The 23,925-nt window shown below is 45.5% G+C and overlaps 1 protein-coding gene across 4 annotated transcripts; it reads left to right on the top strand.

Moving 5' to 3' along the window:
- Positions 1–7,175: 7,175 nt before the first annotated feature.
- Spo11 (SPO11 initiator of meiotic double stranded breaks) lies at positions 7,176–21,838 on the top strand. Of its 4 annotated transcripts, XM_038331548.1 has the most exons (13): positions 7,176–7,306; positions 9,210–9,323; positions 11,278–11,366; positions 11,949–12,015; positions 12,462–12,570; positions 12,943–13,029; positions 13,944–13,980; positions 14,275–14,384; positions 16,192–16,291; positions 16,662–16,699; positions 17,299–17,375; positions 20,479–20,590; positions 21,719–21,838. In XM_038331548.1, the coding sequence occupies exons 1-13, from the start codon at positions 7,176–7,178 to the stop codon at positions 21,836–21,838; spliced, it is 1,191 nt and encodes a 396-aa protein (XP_038187476.1). The 4 variants fall into 4 exon arrangements, with proteins under 4 accessions (XP_038187476.1, XP_038187479.1, XP_038187478.1 ...); XM_038331551.1 differs by lacking the exon at positions 9,210–9,323 and having other exon boundaries at positions 14,287–14,384; XM_038331550.1 differs by lacking the exon at positions 9,210–9,323.
- The last annotated feature ends 2,087 nt before the right edge of the window (positions 21,839–23,925 follow it).

Raw genomic sequence — 23,925 nt, 5'->3', positions numbered from 1 at the left:
AGAGAAACATTGCCTCTGCAGTTGGGTGCAGTTGGGTTGCATGGGAAGCTGCTCTAGGCCTGCAGTAGCCTCCTTGACTCTTATGAGATAGACCTACCCTTCATCACATGGAATTTTTTTTAAAGATATTTATTTATTAGGTCTGTGTGTATGACTGCAGGCCAGAAGAGGGCACAGATGGTTGTGAGCCACCATGTGGTTGCTGAGAATTGACTCAGGACCTTTGGAAGAGCAGGCAATGCTCTTAACCTCTGAGCCATCTCTCCAGCCCATCACATGGAATCTTGGTTTTTTTTTTTTTTTTTTTTTTTTTTTTTTTGGTTTTTCGAGACAGGGTTTCTCTGTAGCTTTAGAGCCTGTCCTGGAGCTAGCTCTTGTAGACCAGGCTGGTCTCGAACTCACAGAGATCCGCCTGCCTCTGCCTCCCGAGTGCTGGGATTAAAGGCGTGCGCCACCACCGCCCGGCCACATGGAATCTTGATTGTCAACTTTGTAATACTAAGTTGGGAGCGTCACCCCAGCCCCTGGCCTGGGTGTTCCGTTGGTGCAGACTCCAACTCCCAGCCTGCCAAGCGCTGACCCCTCCCCGGGGGAGGGCCAGGACCACTCCCACAGGGTATTTAGGCTGCCTCACAGAGCAGGAACACATGATCTCCAGGGTTCGCTTGGGCTACTATGTCCGTTACGCTGTCTCAGTCCACCCGAGAGTGCTGCATTTATTAAACACAGGCATTTTTACTTCGGTCTAATCTGGTTTGATTGGAGTTCTTTGCACCAGCGGAGAGGTCCGTCCTAAGATTAAACCAAACAAACTGGACGGCATCTACAATCACCTAGGAGACACAAGCCTCTGGGAGTGTCTGTAAGGGCATTTCCAGAAAGGTCTGAGGAGGGAAAGAGTTTCCCCCATAGTGGCTGGTCGAGACAAAGAGGTCCAAGAAAAGAAAGGGGAGGGGCTCACCGGGGCCCAGCCTTCCCTGAGGATTTATGTGCAGCTAATGGTTGATTGGTTGAGGGGGGGGGGAAAGGTGTCATCCTGTAGGCGATGCAAATGAAACTCAGAGTAACACAAAGAAAAGACATAGAGGCATGGCAGCACACACCTTAGATCCCAGCAGTAGAGACACGCAGATCTCAGTGAGTTCGAGGCCATCCTGGTCTGCAAAGTGAATTCCAGGAGAGCCAGACTGTTACATGGAGAAACCCTGTGTCAAAAAAAAAAGGGGGGGGAGAGAAGGAAGGGGATTAGTGGGAGCTGGGAGTGGAACATAGCCGGGTAGCTATGGGTGTGGCTGTGATCAAAATATATTATGTATATATATGAAAATGTCATAATGAAACCATATAATATATACTAATGAAAAGGCTTAAAATGTCAAGCCTGGTGACTCAAATCTTTAACCCCAGCACTCCTCAAGCAGAGGCAGGAGGATCTCTGTGAGTTGAGAGCAACCTGGTTTACATATTGAGTTCTAGCCCAACCAAGGCTACATAGTGAGACACTGTCTCAAACAAAAAATAAAAACAAAAACTCACTGGGGGGAAGGGAGAGAAAACAGGAAGGGGGAGGGGTGGGGGGAGAGGAAAAGGCAGTGCTGTCTGCTGACCTGTTTCCACCTGTCCCTGAGAGCGTGCCCTTGGTCATTCTTATTGCCACCCTTCCCTGGCATCAGACTCCAGCCTCGTGAACTTTCCACCAGGGCCTGAGGATCAGTGGCTCTCCAAGAGTCCTCCAGGCTTGGAGGACCAGACTCTTCCACCATATGGGTCCCAAGGATCAAACTCAGGTCTGGCGGCTCGGCAGCAAGATCCTCTACCTGCTGAGCCATCTTACTGGTCCCCAGCAGAATTACTTTTATCAAAATAGTTGTCCCCATGCTGTGTTTTGTTTTCTTCCTTTACCCTTATCCTCAAAATCACTTGAGGCAAGTTCCCTCTCTTTCGTTTATCCTTGTCTCTGTGACGGTGTCATCAGACTCATGGTAACTAATGTGTGGTGAAGACCTCTTGACATGTAGAGAAAAGCCCCCTTCCCAACGCATTCTTCTATGGCACCTAGGCTGATCCTTGTACTTTGTCTTGCCAAAGACTTGTAGAACTAATTTAACAACTTCCATTTGGGATGCAGTCTCTGCTTGCCATGGTAACACACCTGTAATCCATGCTTTGAAAGACTGACGAATGGTTGTCAGTTTGAGCCAGCCTGGGCTACAAAACAAGTTCCAGATTAGCCTGGACTGCATAGTAAGATTCTTTCTCAAAACAAAACAAAAACGAAACCACAGAAAAGGCAAAATCCAAAACCATTTACTGTTATGTAACCAGACCCCACTACCTTGTACATGATGATGAATTGGTTATACTGATTCATGGACCTTCAGGCAGCCTCTTTCTCCATCCCTTCTGATCCTCTTGCATGCCTTCAGGATGCTTTAGAGTGTCTCTTTGAAGTTCTGGTCAGTATTTTCTTAGCTGTATCACTAGACCACACTAGAAGGGACAGACCTTCAAGGCCCAGTGACCTGACAGTCTGTTTCCGGGAAAGGGAAAGAACGTCAACCACTGGGTCATTGTGGAAGGTCCCCTGTGAGGGTCACATGGAACAGCCAGTGCATCGGGAGCTGCAGGTCTGAGAGGCAGGGGAAGCCAGGGAAGGCAGAAGAACAAAAAGGGCCACACATGGGAGGAATGGGCAACATGGGTCACGCCAGCTCCAGGACAGGGCATTCTGGGTGAGGGTTAAACGGGCCTGATGTGGACTCCGCCCACATCTTTCCTAGGTCCACTCCTGTAAATTTGACCATAAAAATTTGTCTTTTTTTTTTTTTTTTTTTTGGTCAAAGTGACCTTTAGCTGCCTTCATGATCTCAGATTTTATGAACTGGACAGTCAATTTGGGTCCCTAGAATTTGGGGTCCTGCACATTTATGATGTTCTGGCCACAGCCTAAGGTTTCAGAGCTGTAGAATGAGGTTGCAGAAAGTACCCCTGCAATAGTGTCGTGGGACAGCCACCAGAGAGGACTGCTCTGACATGGCTTTAGGCCAATAAATCTTTATTAGCCAGTCAGCGACTACACTGGCTGTGAGGGATCCTACTGTAGCCCCGGCCTTTCTCAGGATGAGCTTTTAAGCACAAAAACCCATGTTCTGGTTTGGCATACTTCACTTAACAAGAATAGTTAGCCAGAAGCAGAACCACAGAAGCCAAAAAGCAAGGTTACCGCCCTTAGAGACTTTCCTCTAACTATGGATTCTGATGGATTAGGTCTTTGTTTTAGTTTTGGCAGGTGGTGCCGTCTATGTGCTGAGTTTTACAGCCTGAATGGTTCTTCCATCATGGAGTCAGTAGTGCTAAGACCTCAGGGCCTGTTACGTTCTGGGGATCTGCTACGTTCTGGGGACCGGTTACAGTACCATCTTGTCAACATCTGAGAGACACCTCTGGCCATGTCTATGTGGAATTAAACCTCTGAGCTTGCCTGTGGGGCAAGCTTTTAAAATATTTTATTTATTTTTATGTGCATGAGAGATTTGACTACATGTATGTCTTTGCACCACTCGGGTGCCTGCTGCTCACAGGGGCCCCTAGAGAGCACTGGACTGCCCAGAACTGGAGTTACAGATGGTTGTGAGCTGCCTTGCTGATGCTGGGAATCAAACCTGGGTTCTCTGGGAGAGCAGCCAGTGCTCTAATCGCTGAGTCATCTCTCCAGCCCCAGAAAGCAGTTGTGTTGATTAAGTTAATTGATGTGGGAAGACCCATTTTAATTGGGCAGGGCCATTCTCTAGGTGGGGGATCCTGAATTGTATAAAATGAGTTAACCAAACCTAGCCGGCACACTCATTCAGCCCTCTCTTTCCTGATTGTGGGTGTCATGTGACCCAGCTTCTTCATTCTCCTGCTGTTTTGAGTCCCTTTCTGTGATTGGCTTGAACTACCTGATGAATTAAGTCCTTTCTCCCTTAAGTTGCTTCTGTGGGGGTATTTTATTGTAGCCACAGAAAAAGAAACTAAGACACCTTCCTAACAGAGTCTGGGGAAATGCTCAGAGGGCCACGGGATGAAAAGGACTCAGCCCAGGAAAAGCCGCGGCTAGCCTTTGCCAGACAGGCCGGCTGCGGCTTGCTTGGAGCCGAATGTGTTTTTCTGGTTCTGTCTCCCGGCATGGGGCCGGTTAGCTGCCTTTGATGTGCAGGTGTTGTAAGCAGCTGCTCCAGGCACACAAGCACTTGGCTACTCTCCCCAGAACGAGGCAGGATGCCTGCAGGGCAGAGGCAGCCGCAGCTGTTGGCAGAACACTCCTCCCTCCCCCTCACCTTTGTCTGTCTAGGTGGGAACCCCTGCCAGGCAGCTTGAACCTTGAGTCTCTCCTGCGGGAACAGCAGGTTTAGACGGCTTTGTTCATCTGCTGGATGTCATCCCTCCCCCCCCCCCCATACCTCCACCTACCCACCTCGGGACCTTTCACTGCCTGTCCCAGAAAGGGAGGCTGATGCCTGGGGGCGGGGTGAGGGGTGGGATACTGTAGCTGACCAGGTGATGCAGGTCTATCCCCAAAGGACCAAACCTGGAGCAGGAGAGACCCGCCTCCATGATGTTACCCTGCCCTCCTTCTTTGAGGCCTTTCTGCTGACTGGCTCTTCTCTGGGGGTGTTAGATGGCAGCTTGCCTGCTATGGGGCTCTCATCTGGCAGGAAAACTATACTAAAAACCACCACCCAGGCCAAAGGGGGTAATTCTGCCAGGAAGAACCCTATAAAATGTGGATCCACTCTGAGCCAGACCCCTGGAGGCACCTCGTTCCTAAGGATTTGATATGAACCTGGCATCAATCAAGATCACCCTCTTGGGGAACCTGCGTGGGACTGAACTAGACCCTCTTAACGTGGGTGATAGTTATGAGGCTTGATCCGTTGGGCCGGGGCGGGGGGTGGGGGGACGACGGGACACTTGCAGTCGCACCAGGACCAATCCTAGGTGCATGAACTGGCTTTTTAGAGCCCATTCTCTGTGGTGGAATATCTTGCTCAACCTTGATATGGGAGGTGGAGGCTTGGTCCTGCCTCAGATTGCTATTCCAGACCTTGTTAACTCCCCAAGGTAGGCCTTACCCCCTCTGAGGAGTGGATGGGGGAGGAAAGAGGTGGAGGTCAAAAGAAGGGGAAGGAAGGGGAACTGGGGTTGGAATATAAAATGAAAAGTAAATTTAAAAAAATGTAAAAAAGAAAAAAATGGACTGCCTCTCTCCCTTCTTCCCTTCCACCTTTTTTCTTCTTTCCCCTTTCCTCTTTCTCTGTCCCCCTTTCCCTCTCCCCCCTTCTCCCCTCCCCTTGGTAACTCCTTACTCTTACACCATTCCCAATATCCACTAAATAAACTGTACTCAAGTTTTAAAAAAAGAAAAAAAAGATTTTGTTGTTGTTGTTTGTTTTTTTTTTAATAATATTGGTTTTTTTAAATATTTATTTATTATGTGTACAATATTCTGTCTGTCTACATGTATGCCTGCAGGCCAGAAGAGGGCACCAGACCTCATTACAGATGGCTGTGAGCCACCATGTGGTTGCTGGGAATTGAACTCAGAACCTTTGGAAGAGCAGGCAATGCTCTTAACCACTGAGCCATCTCTCCAGCCCTGTTGTTTGTTTTTTGCTTGTGTTTCAAAACCTACTGCTGGCCCAACCCTGCACGTACCTGCTCAACCTCTTCAAGCCTGAAACAAGGATGAGTTCTCCCTTCTAAGGTTTTTGACAGGTTTGAAGTGTACCTTTCTCCTTTTCCCGGTCAACTCTCGGTCATGGACTGTGAGCTTCCTGAGGACAGAGACCTGGCTTCTCCATTCCTCAGTAAGCAGCACTGCTTAGCACAGGGAAAGCAACAGGAAGCAAGCATTGTGCTAACAATGTAGAAAGGCTATAACTCAAGACCTGTGCACAGACACATACACACAGGCGATAATAATGAAGACCCTAACACAAGACTTGTGCAGAGACACAGAGACACAGGCGACTGTCAGTGTGAACAAGAAGAGTTTATTTCTGCACAGAAACTAGCTTGAATCTTAAAAGCTAGCCAGCGAGGCCTGTAGTCATGTAGTTCTGGGGTCAACTTCAGCATCCCCATTATGCACCTTTGGGGTCAACCCCAGCATCCCCTCATGCACCTTGATTCAAACCACCTTGCTCCAGTGTTTCATCTCACCCCACTATTTCCTCTTCGGTCCGGGGAGTCAAGGATCTTGCCCAGGGCCTTGGAAATCTGTCTTCAGTTCTACAAAGCTCAGAGGGAACAGAACAAGAAATGGCTAACCCAGAGGAAGCCATATTCACTCTCTAAATCCTTAGAAGGGAAATCCTATTTTCAGATAAACAACTTCTTATTTTATATTTTAAAGGATCTCTTTCTTTTTAAAAATATTTTTATTTATGTGTATGTTCCACATGCTTGCAGGAACCCACAGAGGCCAGAGGGCATGAGGTCCCATGGAATTGAAGTTATAGGCAGTTGTGGGTCACCGGATGTGGGTTCTTTCTGCAAGTGCATTAAGGTTTTTTTTTCTTCTTTCGATTTTTTGAGACAGGGTTTCTCTGTAGCTTTGGAGCCTGTCCTAGAACTAGCTCTTGTAGACCAGACTGGCCTCGAGCTCACAGAGATCCACCTGCCTCTGCCTCCTGAGTGCTGGGATTAAAGATGTGCAGGCGTCACTAAGGTTCCTAACTGCTGAGCTGTCTCTCCAGCCCCAACAACAACTTTTTAAATAAAAGTCCTAAACATTATTTGGACGATAGTAAAACCTTTAATCCCAGCACTCAGGAGACAGAGGCAAATGGAGAAGAGGTGGTGCAGAGGCGGGAATCCAGGCTTCGGGCAGGCAGGCAGGCAAGAGTGCCACGAATATTATCTCCCCCAAAGGGTTCACAAATGTTACTTCTCCTAAGTTATCGGGCCAAGGAAACCTCGGCCCCGCTGGTCTCCGAAGCTTCTAGATCTGCATCTGATTCTTCATATGGTCCCGGAGGGTCCCTGGCGCCCCCCCCCCCCACGAGGCTTGTGCGCCTGCGCACTCCTCTTAGCTGGCCGCCCCATGGGGGAGGGGGGGTCGTGGTGCGGTGCGCACGCGCGGTCAGAGTGCGGGAAGGGTGGCCTCAGAGAGTCCGGCCGTGTCCGCCATCATGGCGTTCGTGCCCACGGGGTCTGAGGCCTCGTTCTTCGACGCCCTGGATAGGCACCAGGCTTCCCTGCTGGCCGTGGTGAAGCAAGGCGCAGGGGAGGCCCCTGCCGGGGTGACCCGTGTGGTCTCTAGGTACAGCCGCTCGGCAGGCGAGGGCAGGCCGGGAAGGAGAATGCCGGCCGCACCTGAGCGCTGGACCCGGCCCTCCACAGGACTCCCCGCCGTTAGCGAGTTCCAAAAAACCTGGTGACCACGTCCATATGCACACAGGCTGTTTTCTATAATGTTCCAGCATCCTCTAGCCTAGTTCCCAGGTTTCTCAATATCCTTTCTAGTCAGGGACGCTGAGATCTTATTTGGCTTTATGTTTTATCGTTTGGGATTTTGGATGAGGAATAAGAAGAGGGAGGAGAAAAATGCAAAGCTTTTGCTCGCTACACTGTTGGGTTTCTCAGCTAGACCAAGGATATCAATACGTTAAGTGGTTTACAACCGTCCTGTCCTTTTCCTTGACCTGGAGGGAACAGATGAATGGGTTTTAAGGGATTTATTTAAAATCAGCGGCTCCTCCAGTACCCGAGGTGACCTTAAGTGCAGAAAACGCAGTTTATGGCTCACAGCTTTCCTGTTCTTTCTCTCAGCTGCCATTACTTTGCATCTTAGACACATTACTTTTGTTTTTAAGACCAAACCAGCCACCTCAAACCCCACAAACAAACAAATTTTACAGAAGTAATTAGTTCGTGGGGGAATTTAGGAGATTGTGGGAATCCTTATTGACAACAAAGATGTGGATTAATCCCGTTATACCTTAAATTTGTTTCCAGTATTTTTCTCAAACTGTTCCAAGCTTTGAAAAAAATAACAAGTCATTAGTCTTTACTGTATTAGAACATACTAAATGTTTCAAAATCTATTTTCCGATCTATTTTTCTTCTCAGTGAAAACATTGAAGACTGTGTGGACATTAAAACTCAACGTTTTGCCCATCATCTATGTTTAACTTGGTTTCCCTTCCTAGACTATATGCCAGTGTTACTTAGAATGACATGTTTGAAGCTGGTGGTCTGTGAAATTAACAGCCAGCTGACAGAAAACTGGGTTTAGTCTTGATAGTTTGTGGTAACGTGGCATGATTTAAGTGGCCAAGTCAACCATTTAGCACGGAACTCACAATTTATTCCTTTCCTGGTCGTGATTGAATTCTTTCCTTTTGAATCACTAAAATTTAAAAATGGTTAATTTTTACGGCATGAGATCAATTAGGGCAGTGTTCTACAAGCAGCTGTGTTCGTGTGCATGTGTGCATGTGTGCCTGTGTGCGTGTCAAGACTCACATCATCCTTAGTAAAACATTTAGCAGTGGTATGTCAGGCCAAGTCTGTATAAGTTCAGTGACATCGAAGTAAGTTAATGTGAGCAAATAGAAATGTATTTGTAAGTTATATTAGCTCATCGTTAATGCCAAAGGGTTATTGAAGACATGAATTTACAGGCAAGTCTAATGTCTCTGTAGGTACCACTGTACGAGCAGGTGTTTGAATGTACGGTGATATCAGAGACGTCAGAATTTAGTAATAGAGGTGGTTATTGGCATGCATTTCCTAGGCGTAAAAAAGAGCAAGCAGAAGGGAGGCATAGTGGCCAACACCTGTAATACGAGCACTCAAGAGAAAAGGCAGGATTGTGGGTTTGAGGCCATTTTGGACATTTTGGTGAGTTCCAGGCTAGCCTCAGCTACCGTGTAAGACCTTGTCTCTAAAATCAAGACAGAACAACAAAAATCTAATGAAATAAGGAAGTTGTGCCAGGTGGTGGTGGCAGGTGGTGGCACACGCCTTTAATCTCAGCACTTGGGTAGCAGAGGCAGGCAAATCCCTATGAGTTTGAGGCTGGTCCACAGAGCAAGCTCCAGGACAGCCAGGGCTGCACAGAGAAACCCTGTCTCAGGAGAGGATAAAAAAAGTTGTCTTTGTATCGATCTGGGAAATATTACATGCTATAAAATTAAATCACGATGTGTTTATTGTTTCAGTTCTGAGGTTCTTACATCTATAGAAAATATTATTCAAGACATAATCAAAAGTTTGGCAAGAAATGAAGTGCCTGCCTTCACAATAGACAACAGATCGAGCTGGGAAAACATAATGTGGGCATTTTGCAATTTTATTTCTACATTTTAAAAAGATGTGTGTGCTTGCCTCTGTGTGTGTGTGTATGTACCTGAATGTGCATGTGCACGTGGTTGCCCATGGAAGCCAGAAAAGAGTGTCAGATCCCCTGGAGCTGGAGTTACAGATGCTGTGTGCAACCTGGTATGGGGACTGAGAGCTGAACTCCAGTCCTCTGTAAGAGCAGTAAGCACTCAGAACTGCCCAGCCATCTTTCCAGCCCCTGGAAGTTGAGTTTTATTATTATTTATTTATTTATTTTCTCACTTATTCATTTGTTTGTTTGAGAGGAGGTCTCACTATAATGCCCAGCTGGCCTGGAACTCATAATGTAGACTAGGCTAACATTAAATTCACAGACATCTGCCTCCCTAGCACTGGTATTAAAGGTATGTGCCAGACTGGGCAGTGACAACACACGCCTTTAATTCTGGCACTAGGGAGACAGAGGCAGGAGGATCTCTGTGAGCTTGAGGCCAGCCTGGTCTACAGAGAGAGTTCCAGGACAGCCAAGGCTGTTACACACACACACACACACACACACACACACACAAACCCTGTCTTGAAAAAAGAAAAAGGTATGCCTGATCCTTGCAGTTTTATTTTAAAATGCACCATCTATGTTGTTATTTCAATTTATTTTAGAGTTATAGTCATATGTCATTCTTTTTATCCCCTTTACCTGTCCCGTAAAAATTATCAGGTTTACAAAATCCACACCCCACAGAAGGACTGTTTGAAAGATAAGGCCAAGACAAGGAGGCTAGCAACTAGAGCAGCTCGGGGGTGGGGGGGTTCAAAGTCTGTTTGTCCTTGTTCAAACTTGCTAGTGTAGAGCCACACTTCTAGCACTGGGGAAACACCCTGCTGTGGTTGTCTTCCAGTCTGCCAGAGCAGCCATTGCTCAGACAGCTGCAGTCAGTGCTGACATGTGGACCACAGTGCGGGCATCCTGAACACGGCACAGAGATAAGGCTCCGTCCTTGCCAGCTCTATACTAGTTCTCCAGCCTAGTGACAAGGTTTGGTCTTTGCTGGCTGTGTAGCCTTTTCTACCAAACCACAGCTGGTCCTCAGACTTTGTGAAAGCTGCAGAGGAAAGGGACTAGGGAAGATCCTTTTATAAGTATTATTTTAAGATCAATATAATTAGCATAAGCTGTATACTTGGGCAATGTGTTGTGAAGGATGGATTTCATGTGGCTTCAAAGCAGCTGCCATGTGGGGTGTTTGCCTGGTGCCTTCTGCCACCTTTAGGAGAGCCTGGGAGGTTCAGTTTAACAAACTGATATCAGTCATTCAAACAATGTCACTTTGTGGGTAGTTGAAATAAAATATTTCAAAAATTATTATTAAATAGAATCAAATTATTAACTGAGAATGAATAATGGCAAAATGAGTAGTAAAATATATGGTGTAAGTATTCCATATATATTGTCTTCCCAAAAAAGAACTACACACACATACTCCATACTGAAAGATGTTTGGTTTAAACCTTAGCTAGTCACCTAGCTAATTAACTGCCTGTAGCAGTTGGAGCCTTTGGGCGTTCCTAAGCTCCAGTGCCCACACAGAGAAGAAGTGTGGGAGATGACTGAGTGGCTGAAGTGCTTGCCGTGGAGCGGAACGGCTGTGTTAGGGGACCCAGCACCTTCATAAAAGCAAACTCTGGCTTATGCCTGCAACCCCAGAGACAGGTGGTTCCCTGGGGCTCACAGACCCTCCAGTCTGTGGTGACTGGTGAGCTCCAGGACAATGAGACAGAGATTGTCTCATAAAACAGGATGAGTGGTACCCACCTTCAGAACAATTCTCAAGGTCAAAACCTCTGGCCTCTGTCTCTGTGTATGTGATAGGCAGAAGGTCACACCGAGTGTGTGTCCAGGAATTAAGTCTTTCTCGTTTTGTTCCTTTGTTTTGAACAAAACAACAGGTTTGAAGATTCTGTCGGCCTTCAGATGATACCTCAGTGTATCACCAGAAAAATCAAAAGCGATTCACCAAAATCAGTTAAAAAGTTTGGTAAGTTGCTCTTTCATGGTGTTGAGTAATTAACAATAAGTTATTTCTAGAGTTTAGCTGTTCCTAAATGGATGTTTTCACATGTTCTTTAATAGGTAACTTGTCCTTAAAATAAATTTCTAGCCGGGCGGTGGTGGCGCACGCCTTTAATCCCAGCACTCGGGAGGCAGAGGCAGGCGGATCTCTGTGAGTTCGAGGCCAGCCTGGTCTACAAGTGCTAGGTCCAGGACAGGCTCTAAAAAAGCTGCAGAGAAACCCTGTCTTGAAAAACCAAAAAAAAAAAAAAAAAAAAAAAAAAGAAAAAAAAAAAATTTCTAGAACTTTTCACTGTCAGTATCATTGGGAGCACACTGCCACTCCAAGTAAGCATGTTCTAGGTTCATGTTCAGGAGAAGTTACTTTGATTTGCTACCCAAAGAGCCCTTGACTTTCCAACTATTCTTTACCTAATGCTTCTCTTTTGGAAAGATAATTTTTAGATCATTATAGACAAGCAATTGGGACAATTAAAATCTTTGACAACAGTGTCTTTCAAATTAGTGAGAGAGAGAAGTAAATTGTTTTTTATGTCTTATTTTCCAGCTCTAATTCTGAAAATATTGTCCATGATTTATAAATTAGTACAGAGCAACACTTATGCAACCAAGAGGTAAATATATTGTTCTGGCAAATTCATCTTCAAAAAATGCAGTGTGAGATTTGGTTAAATTAACTGTTTTAGTTTTAAATTTGATGTGTATGGGTGTTTTGCCTGTATGTGTGTCTATGTGCCACTTGCCTGGTGTCTGAAGAAGCCAGAAGATGGTCTCAGTTTGCCTGGAGCTGGAGCTACAGATATTTGTTAGCCACCGTGTGGTACTGGGAATTGAACACAGGTCCTCTGGAAGATCAGCCATTGCTCTTATCTGCTGAGCCATCCCTTAGCCCCCATTAGATTTTAAAATACGCTTTGGATAGTCATGAGTCCTGGAGCCCAGGTAGTAAGCAGCTCTTCTGGTATGCTGGTATGCAGTAAATGTCCTCCACATAGTACTCTGCTCGTCACAGTTCAAGAACATGGCGCTCATTCACAGTATCGACCTTACATTTTCATAGAGACATATACTACACTGACAGCCAGCTCTTTGGGAACCAAGCTGCAGTGGACAACATTATAGATGACATTTCCTGTATGCTGAAAGTGCCCCGGAGGAGCCTGCATGTGGTGAGCCATTCTTGGAACAAAATACTGCCATAAGACAAAATGACAGCAGCCCTTAGTTCCAGAGCTGAGGCAGAGGCAGACAGGTTAGTGAGATCTTGTCTGGGAGGAAAGTGCCCCTTCTTATGTCATCTGACCGTACATTTTCTCAACATAACCTTAGTCTGTTTCCAATGTGTTCCTTGGTCAAATGAACCTAAACAGGGACCTTTTCAGATATTTTTATTTTCTAAGTATGTTTACATGCTTTCTCCTCCATCTCTACCTAGATTCCGGTCTGAGATAAAATAAAATATCTTAAGAGGAGAGCATGAAGAGGCTTGTAGCAACAAGTATATTAATGGGAATAGTTTCAAAGATGTTATTTTTTTCCAGTTATCTACATCCAAGGGATTGATTGCTGGCAACTTGAGATACATGGAGGAAGATGGTACCCGAGTGCAGTGCACCTGCAGTGCCACGGTGAGCATCCTTCCATCCACCTGCTCAGTGCCACACAACCCCTTCCATTTTGAACTGGATTTCATTCCTTGCTTCATTGTGTAATTTAGAGACAAAGTAAAAATTATTTATAATTGTTGAATATGAGTATGATGTGTGTGTGTGTATGCCACAGCACAAGTGTGGAGGTCAGAGGACCACTTTCAAAAATCGCTCCTCCTTCCACTATAGGTTCATGGGATCAAACTCTTGTTATCAGGTCTGTGTGGCAAGTACTTTTACTCACTGATCTATCTTGTTGGCCCAGATATTTTAAAATAAAACTGATGGGTGAACATGTGTGTGCTTTATGGGGTTCTATACCAAGCACACTATTTTCAAATATGCTAATTGTCATATCAAAATAAACAGACATATATTCTCTTTTACAATGTGTTGATATTTTCAAATGACTTGTGACATGGCCTTTTTGGCATGGTTATTTACATAATCTGTGTGGGTTTGAAATGAACACATTTTATCCCAAACCCCTTGCTGATGTGGGTGGTCTGATGCTCCCATCAAGACAGGGCACAGCCATGCTGTGAGGCCCTGCATTAAGACACTTTCCTTCGCTCTGTCTGATCCACAACCTTCCCTGCTGGTGAAGCCAAGTGGATGTGTCTGCTTTCCTAGGGATTGGTCTGTTCCTCACTGAGGGGCAGTCTCTAGACTACCCACTGAGAGACAGTCCCTAGACTACCCACTGAGAGTCAATCTCTAGACTACCCACTGAGAGACAGTCTCTAGACCTCTAGACCCACTGAGGGATAGTCCCTAGACTACCCATCAATGAAAACTGAATGCATATGATTGTGGTGATGGATTATTAAGTACAGTGACACTTTTTATTTAATTTACAAACCGCTTGGTTTTGTTTTTTCTTTTTAACTTAGGCTACTGCTGTGCCATCTAACATCCAAGGGATCCGGAGTATCCTTCAGTGGTAAACTGTTTAAACTGGAATGTTCCTTCAAAGAACTTTGCCTTCCTGTTGTGTAATAAGTTAGGCCATAGAGACAAGTAGCCACAGTCTGCTTGCTAGGCTCTCGGGAGCTCCCTGTGAATTAGGTCCAGCACCTGTATACCTGAGTGAATACAGATATTGGGAGGTAAACTAAAAACTTTTTCCCATAGCTGCTTTGAGTTGAGATATACGCTGCTGTCACGTAGCGGGTGACTAAGCCTGGAGACTGTGACTGGGGTTTCTCAGCCTTAGCTCCACAGATCTGATCACAGATGCGAAGTTTCTGTTAATAGTAGAGAAGGATGCGACATTTCAACGGCTCCTGGACGACAACTTCTGCAGCAGAATGTCCCCATGCATCATGGTCACGGTAGGACTTCTGCCTCACTTCACCATTGTGGTGCCTGGAAAGAGAGTGCCAACATCTGTGCACCATGTCCCTGTCCAGTATAATGCACCATCTAGTCTCACAGCGCAGAAGTGCCCAAGTTACTTAGACATCCTTAAACCCAGCTCAAGTTCAGATGGGTCTCTCTTCTTAAAAACAGCAGCTTCCCCAGACAGGGTTTGTTTTCTTGCTCCTCTGTGTCTCCCTCACACATTCCTGCACAGTGTTGCTCCAGGGCTGGGGCAACTGACAGTGCTTGCTGCTCTTCACACGAGTTTGTATTCCAGGAGAGTCACTGGAGCTTTCCCTTTTCACACACACACACACACACACACACACACACACACACACACACACACACACACACGTGCGCAGGAATAGTGAGGGACGTAGGTGGTGTGTGACACCAGTGGGCCCACAGGATGGCTCAGCCAAAGGCAGTATCTCAGCCAGCAAGAGCCAGCCCAGAAATGCAGCAGGCACGGTAGCTGAAGCAACACGGGTTCTTCTCAAAGTTCTGCATCCTAGGGTCAAGACTAGAGTGTTAGTTGATTCTCTATGTGCTAAGGGCAGACCACTTCCTGGTCGCAAAGAAACTATCTTCTCATTAAGTGTTCACGTGGAAGAAAGAGCAAGACCGAGACAGGAGAGAGCCTTTCTGGAGTCCCTCACATAAGGGCTCATATCCAATTCAGGGGAGTCCATACTGCTGTTCTCTACCCCAAAGTCTGGTCCAGTGTGGGCAGTTAGCTTCCTGTGGCATGGCAATGTGGTGAGAAATCACAGGAACTGGCTTCAGGAGGGAAGAAAGATTGGGGTGCACACAAATGGGCACTGTAGATCAAGCTCCCCTCTTCTGAGATATCTCCACATCTGCCTTTATGTAGCTGTAGAAAATCCACTCCTTGGAGAAAAAAAGCTGTTTAGAGTCCTGTGATTTGTTAGAGTGACATGAAATGCAGCCTTAGCATAGCCAGGAGAGAGTCTGAGGAGGAGGTGTCAGGCAGCACCTTGTAAGCCTGACTAGTCTTGTAACATTCTGACTTGGACCAAAAAGACAGACTCATAGAAGTCTTTGCATCCTTGGGTTTGTGTAGCAGCCTGCAGGTCAGATGGCTTATCTCAGTGTGAGGATGGGGCGGGGACTGAAGGAAGGACACTTAAGGAGGACTAGGTGACTCCTGATTGTGGGGAACAAGTCTATGTGGCTCTGACCTGTGGCTTCTTGCTTCAACATCACCACTAAGAACCAGAGGACAGACACAAGCACTCAACTCTTTGTGAGAGAAGTTCCAAGTGTGATTTTGGCATGGACTCTTGGGGTGATGGCAGAAAATCCTAGTGGCATCTGCTTAGGTGGAAGAGCCAAGAGGCAATATAGAGGGTAAAGGACAATTTTAGTCTCTGGTCTGTCTTTTCTTGCATCGTCTGGGTCCCAGTGACTGAACTCTGGTCATTGGGCTTTCTCTGCTGAGCCATCTCACTGGCCCTCCCTATGCCCTTTTAAATAACACTGTGGTGAGCACCTTTAAGTGTGTAGGGACTTTATTATTTCTGCTGCTGCTGAAATGTTTCCGTGGAGTGGGGTCTTCAAACAGGTCTACTGGAAGCAGAGGTGTGAATGTATACGGCTCCTCCTGCTGCACATTGTACATTTTCCTCACAGTCAGCACTAGACTCCCCCTCCTGGAAGTCAGGGTGGGGGTCTCACTTGTCAGTGTTGGTAAAGTGCAGGCAGAATGTACCCAGGTTCTCCACAGCCACAATGCCCGACTCTGTCTGCTTTCAGGGAAAGGGCATTCCAGATCTGAACACAAGGCTCCTGGTGAAGAAGCTGTGGGACACATTTCATCTTCCTGTTTTCACACTGGTAGATGCCGATCCCCATGGTAATCTCTTCTGGACTATTTGGTACAACTGTCGTGACTAAATCATACTTGTGGTTGTGTTTTTCTGCTCTTAGAACATTTGCACAGCGTGTTGCATGGGCCAGGGGATAACTCAGTGCTGTGGTACTTGCATGATGTCCTAGGCTCAATCTCCAGCATGGTAATCAGTAGAGAAATAAATCAAAGGGGCTGTTAATATTGTCAAATTAAAGGCTATAATCATTTAAGGTAATGTTTAACATGAAACTGAGAACATAAGTTTTCATTGGTAATGTTCATAAAAATAAAGATTTTAGATGTTAGATAAAATTTGAGAGTGCAGATTCCATAGCTGCAGCCTGAGTCTAATCTTCAAGCTCACTCTCAACAGGCATCGAGATAATGTGCATCTACAAGTACGGGTCCATGGTAAGTACAGAAAAGAGATCTGCTCTTCTCCACCATCTGTTCTTCTCCACAATGCGTTTTACATTCACTGGGGTTTACTTCCAACCCTAGTAAGCCAAGGCTCTCCAGAATGTCCCAGGGGAAATGGTGATCTCTCTGAGAGCTAGTCTATGCTTCAGTGGTGTGAGTCCCGCCCCTAGAATGCACAGCTACTCACAGGTAACCCAAGGACGAGTGATCCTGCCTGTTCTGCTCCTAAAGAGCATCAGATAGACCATAAATGTCACATGCAGCTTCCAGTTTTGACTTTGCCACTGCGATTCCCACAATGACAGAAAGGAAAACATCAAGTCCACCCTGGAACCTATGGTGACCAAATTCCACTCTTGAGTACCTGCAGAGCTACAAATCCTGCTTCCCTTCAAACCCGCTGAACCTGCATCTCCCAGTGAACTGGAAACCCAGCCAGCTTCTTACAGAGGGGTGGCAGAGCAGGGAGGGAGGAAGTGAATGCAAGTGAGATTAATAAAGCAATGGTTCAGAGCACCTCACCCTGCTGCCAGAATAGAAAGCCAGGGCTCCACCCAGCTCACCTGACACAGCTCTGCTCTTTACCTCAGTCCATGTCCTTCGAAGCCCACAGTCTTACCGTCCCAGCTATCAGATGGCTTGGTCTCCTCCCTTCTGATATTAAAAGGTAAGGAGTCTCATTGCAGTGTGTATGACATGCCTGATGTCACTAGAAAAGCACTTGCTGTCTGTAGTTATAAAGTAAATTTCTTGAGGTTTCTGTTATTTACATAGTTAATGAAGGCCAGGCATGATGGCACATGCCTTTAATTCCAGCACTTGGGGGAATAGAGGCAGGCAGGTTTCTGTGGTTTTGAGACCAGCCTTGTCTACATAGAGAGTTCCAGGACAGCCATCACTATTATACATCAAGAGGCCCTGTCTCCAAAAACAAACAAACAAACAAAAAAAATCCCAAAACTCAATGGATTATGCTTGGCAGTGGTAGCACACACTTTTAATCCCAGTACTTGGGAGGCAGAGGCAGGCAGATCTCTGTGAATTTGAAGCCAGCCTGGTCTATAGAACTAGTTCCAGGACAGCCAGAGACACATAGAGAAACCCTGTCTCAAAAAAACAAACAAAACAAACTCAATCAATTTAGTTCATTTTACTTTCAGCTAGCTACAATTATTTTTACAATTGTGGTTAAACCTCTGTACAAGTTTTTCTTTATTTAAAAGGATAATGCATGGAGATGCATGACAATACACTTGTAATCCTGAGCTCCTGGGATTGAGCCAGAGGCCAGCCTGAGCTCCAGCTGAGACTCTCACTCACAAACTCAGATAATACATGTGAGGCCAGGGTGCAATTAAATTTCAGTCCTGATCCCATCTTAATATCAGAGTTTGGGAACTTCCAGCATTTAAAGTTAATCGTCATTTGAGGCAGAGCAGTCCTAGGTGACAGGTGATTTTCTGCCCTCAACTATGACCTTTTCCCAAAAACCTCAAGCTCCTTAACTGTTTCTTTGTCTTCTGGTTTTTGCATACAACACAATGTGATCACTTCTTTTGCTTGTTACCAATAAATACATTTCTCTCCTGTGGACCTCATGGTAACAGCTTCTGCTCCTGAATTTCCACTGTCCTGGTCCAGCATTCGTTCAGGCCATTCCTCATAGCTGTTCTGCAGAGACTGTAGGTGACAGGCAGATCAAAGGGTCCTCTGATAATTAAACCTTTCCCTGAATTTTAACATAGTCTCTGAGGATTCCCAGAGACATGGTGGGTCAAAGTGTATGTGAGTTTGAGGCTTCCCCTGCCTTCAATAGGGTCCTTGTTGTGTTCTCTCTAGAGAGTGGGCCACCTGGCCCTCACCATGGGGGAACACTGCTTTTCAAATATTTGTAAAAAGATCTAATTATGTGCAGGTACTAGGTGATGTGAGCAAGCGTGTGAGTGCAGGTACTCACAAAGGACTGAAACCTTGGGACCACTGAGCTGGAGTTACAGGCAGTTGTGAGCTATTCAGCACAGATCAAACTTGGCTTCTCTGCAAGAGCAGTATACACTCTTAACCACTGAACCATCCCTCCTGCCCCTCAAATACCCTCTTGCTATCTATTCTCCTTTCCCTGGGTGAGGAACTTGAGTGTGTGTGTGCGGGCTTTCCTGAGGCAGTGGGCTGTCGTGGGTGTAGATGCTGACTTCCCAAACATGGGGACCATGAAGCTATGAGCTGAGTAGGAAGATAACCTTCCTCATGGAGTTTCGAATTCTCCCATAGTAGGAAGCAAAGTTTAAACCATTGTGGTCACTTGTCATGACCATGATCCTTTGACATGACCTCTTTGTACAAACACAGATTTGGACAACAAGCCTTGTAGCACGAATTCTAATTGTTCTTAATAACAAAAACCCAGAGTCAGATGTTAGGGGGTGAAAGTTGAGAGATCAGAGAAGCAGTGCAGCCAGTCACTAGAGAGACCTTTTACCTCTATTGAATCCTCAGACTGAAGGGAGGATTCTGTTTATGAATCCTCAGACTGCATCTGTCTCTACAAATCCTCAGACTACGAAGAGCTCCTGTCTCTTCCCCTTTATATTCCTCTCTCTGCCCAGCCATATCTCTCCTGTCTCCACCTCCCTAGTTCTGGGATTAAAGGTGTGGGATCCCAAGTGCTGGGATCACCTTTGTGTGAGCTCTGTTTCTCTTTTAGATGGATTTAATATAGTGTAACCAAGGTGGCCTTTAACAGAGATCCCTCTGCCTCTGTCTCCTCAGTGCTGGGATTAAAGGTGTGTGCCACCACTCTCTGTCCTGTATGGCTGACTAGTGGTTTAGCTCTGCACTCTGATCTTCAGGCAAGCTTTATTTGTTAGATTACAAACAAAATATCACTACAGAACCTCATGGTTTTTAAGGCAGAGGTCTTGGAGGAACTCCAGCTGTGTCTTGTAAACCACTCTGGTGTCCTTAGAGTCACTCCAGAGAGATATGTGATCAAAGGAAAGAGACTGTGAGGAGCAGCACTGGATTCCCTTCAGTCAGCCAGCCAGGAACTAATTATGGGGACACTGAGGACAGCTGAAATTAGTGTTTTCCTGGGAACCTTGGACTTGACTTCAAGAGCACATTACACCATAAACCCAGATCTCTCTGCTGTTTTCAGACTCGGAACTAGATAAAGTGTGCATCCCAAGTAAGGAATTAATAGATACACATCCTCAATACTGACTTAGTAGGCAGCCACTTCCTGATTTCTGAGTGTCAGCCACTGGCCACGTCTGCAGGACAAGCTGTGGCTTGTCCACACTAGCTCTGCTCCGTGGACCTACTCCAGTGCTTTAACAGCCAGTGTCTGTCTATCTGTTATCATCTCAGAGGTGAGGAGGGAGAGGAAGGGTAGAATCTGTTTCTATGACAACACAAACTTCTACTTTGAACTTGGAAAACCCCCTGACCTATGTCACAGAGCCCCAGATGCTGGGACAGGGGAGGAGCACTGGACTGATTTTCTCACTTGTTTTTCTTTTTTTTTTTTCCTTTCTTTTCTTTTCTCTTTTTTTCCTCTTCAGCTTTAGAATCTGTCCTGGAACTTTCTCTGTAGACCAGGCTGGCCTCAGACTCACAGAGATCCGCCTGCCTCTGCCTCCCGAGTGCTGGGATTAAAGGCGTGCGCCACCACCACCCGGCCTCACTTGTTTTTCTCAGTTTGTTGACATAACATAAATACAGGCATGATTACAGAAACATTCTGTCCACTCCCGTCCGATTTCTTCCAGGTTAAATATACCGAAGGATAGTTTGATTCCACTGACAAAGCATGACCAGATGAAACTGGACAGTATCCTGAGGAGGCCTTATATCAGCTGTCAGCCCTTCTGGAGAAAAGAGGTAGATGGTGTGCTTCAGAAACGGCAAACGCTGCGTGCTTTCTTTCTCTCTGTTGTGCAGTACTTTCAGCACATCTATGAACTTCTGTTTCCTCTTTATTACTGTTACTTATTTTTAACTAATGTTTTCAGGGAGTGTATAAGATGATTTTATTATTGCATTTCTTGCATATATATATATATATCATGGTACTTTGTTCATCTCCTCTGCCCCCACCCCTGCAGGTCATCCCTGCTGGCAGGTCCTGTTCCAAACCCAAACCCAACATGGCCCGCCTTCTGCTTTCACACATACATACATGTTAAACCTAGAGTCCACATGTAAGAGAAGACGTGCAGCACTTTGTCTTTTCCTTCTCTGTTACCTGCTCTTGTTCTCCCTCCCCCACACAGTAACTTTTCTACATTCATGTCCTACCTGCATATATCTAAGTCTAGATTCTCTACATGGAAGAAAACATACAATTTGTCCTTCTGAATCTAACTTACTTCCTTGAAATTCTGTGTAACCAACAACTGATAGCAATGCAGTTTGACAATCACAGTTTGTTGAAAGTGCATCTCAAATAACAGAGGTCGGAGCCGGGCGGTGGTGGCGCAGGCCTTTAATCCCAGCACTCGGGAGGCAGAGGCAGGCGGATCTCTGTGAGTTCGAGACCAGCCTGGTCTACAAGAGCTAGTTCCAGGACAGGCTCCAAAGCCACAGAGAAACCCTGTCTCGAAAAACAAAAACAAAACAAAACAAATAACAGAGGTCGGCAGGATGGAGACTCTGGCTTTCCTCCATGCTATGTCACTTTACCAGTGATGCTGTCGCAGTTTGTGGGAAGAAAGAGAGAGAGAGAGAGAGAGAGAGAGAGAGAGAGAGAGAGAGAGAGAGAGAGAGAGAGAGAGAGAGAGAGAGAAAGAAGAAAGGACTCATAAAAGTCCCAGAACAACAGCACCTAGTTGTGAGGCCTGACCTTACAGTCTTGACCAGCAGCCACTCACATGCTCTAGCAGTCCTGAGGACAGCCTAGCCCGTGCTTCCTGACAGACGCTGGTAACACTATGGTACTTTCTGGCAGACGCTGGTAACACTGTGGTACTTTCTGGCAGACGCTGGTAACACTGTGGTACTTTCTGGCAGATGGAGATGATGGCAAACTCGAAGATGAAAGCAGAGATCCAAGCCTTGACCTTCCTGTCGTCAGACTATCTTTCTAGAGTGTACTTACCCAACAAGCTGAGGTTTGGAGGATGGATATAAGATTGTAGCTGGGCGGTGTGTACTTATCAGAGCTTTTCATCTGCTTGTCTGAACTGCAAACACTGCTTGAAGGAGTACTTTATCTCAATGCTGCAATGGTAAAAATAATTTTACATTAATATAGTTGTCAAAGCAAACTCCATAATGCTCTTTAGAATGTTTGATCTTCTATAAAGACAGATTCTTATTCTATGTTCTAGAGTGATTATAAAATAATTTAATTTTAAAATTTTATTAGAAAAACTATTACATATGAATGTCTATAAAATATTTATTTCTGCTGGGCGGTGGTGGCACATACCTTTAATCCCAGCCCTCGGGGGGCAAAGCCAGGTGGATATCTGAGTTCAAAGTCAGCCTGGTCTACAGAGTGAGTTCCAGGACAGCCAGAACTACACAGAGAAACCCTGTCTCCAAAAAAAAAAAAAAAAATTTCTTCCTACAACTGCTGTAGATATGAAGTGTCTTACTAGCAACAAAAATAGCAGTCAAAACTCAAGAGGTTGCAAAGAAATTACATGGTATTTTTCTCTTGTACTTTCTTTTGCTTCATGGTATAGGGACCTTGATGTACCTATGAAACCAGTAAAGTTTATTATAAACAAGTATTTGAGTTGGTGTGTGTCCTGTGCCTTGCTCTACTCATTTCCAGTGTGCTTCTCTACCTACTGCACTGGACCTGAACCTGCTTCCCAGCCACACAATGTTGCCCACAGCAAGGCGTCTGGATTCCTCTTTGTTCTCTGGGTGCCAAGACTGCCTGCAATGAGAGTTCTCTTACAATAGGCTGTGCTCTCACCTCCTCTAGCTAGACCTTAACTTTGTCAGAAGTAACCTTTATGGTCTCAGTGCAATCATCCTAAGGAAAGAGAAGCTTCAACTGTCTGCAAGCCTGCACACTTCCAGAAGGATGCAAACGTTGCTGAGTTTCTAAGGCTCAGCTGCAGCTGATATAATAGAACCAATTCTGCAAGTATATGTGTGTGTGTGTGTGTGTGTTGCCACTGTGTACACATGATCTCACTTTATTCTCCCAGTGAAGACTCTGGTTTGCAGGTGAGAGCTCTGAAGGTGTTACTTGTCCAAAGCCACAATAGCATTAGGACACAAGAATACCAACTACCCTGTTGGACAAATAACAGAATATGCAGGGGCTACAGAGAAATGGAGAAGGCAGCCCTTGTTCAGAGTTAAGAATTATAAGATAGCAGCAACAGAGAATTTAACTGAGCCAGGTCTCACATAACTACAGGCTACATAGCCATGATACTGGCCCTGCCCAGGAGCTGGTAGTAAAGATTAAATGAGGCGATATGGCAATCAATACTTATCACACAAGAGGCATTTTTCTAGGGGCTTCCCAAATGCTGACTCATCTCAACTCATCCTGTAAAGCTCCTTTCTCACCACCCTACTTTACATATGAGGAAATGAAGGCATAGGGAAGTTCAATAACTAGTTGACTGTCCCATGTCCACAGACAAATAAGCCATGGAACCTAAACTTCACTTTGAGTCTAGAGACTTCTGGGGACATACGATGTGCTTCCCAAGTGTCCTGCATGCATACTGCCAGGGCAAGGTCTAAGTCATGTGCTAAATCAAAGCCCTGATATCATGCCTATGGTATTGAGATGGCCCCTGGACACACAGGATGATGTCATGCCTATGGCATTGAGATGGCCCCTGGACACCCAGGATGATGTCATACCTATGGCATTGAGATGTCCCCTGGACATACAGGATACTGAAAATTTTGTTTCAAGAACATTTTAATAAGATGTTGATTTGACTTCCTTGTGAGACTCATCAAAAATTATTTAAAGCTTTTATAAATTACTAATGTTTTCCTTAAATTATACACACAATACCAACATGCAATAAAGTCACTGAATTTTGATAAGCTAAAAAGAAAATACAAGTAAAAAATATTTAACTCACAGAACATCTGGATTAGGCTATATTGTCAAAATGAGAAGGAAATACAAGACTACAGTAGTTATGAAAATTTGGAAATAAACGTAAAAATAGCTTGCAGATCCATTCAGTTTGTCTAATTAAATTATCTAAAGTTTATGACTGGAAATT

The sequence above is a fragment of the Arvicola amphibius genome, chromosome 5, assembly GCF_903992535.2.
Source record: "Arvicola amphibius chromosome 5, mArvAmp1.2, whole genome shotgun sequence".
Taxonomy (NCBI): Eukaryota; Metazoa; Chordata; class Mammalia; order Rodentia; family Cricetidae; genus Arvicola; species Arvicola amphibius.
This window is presented reverse-complemented; position numbering and strand designations above follow the sequence as displayed.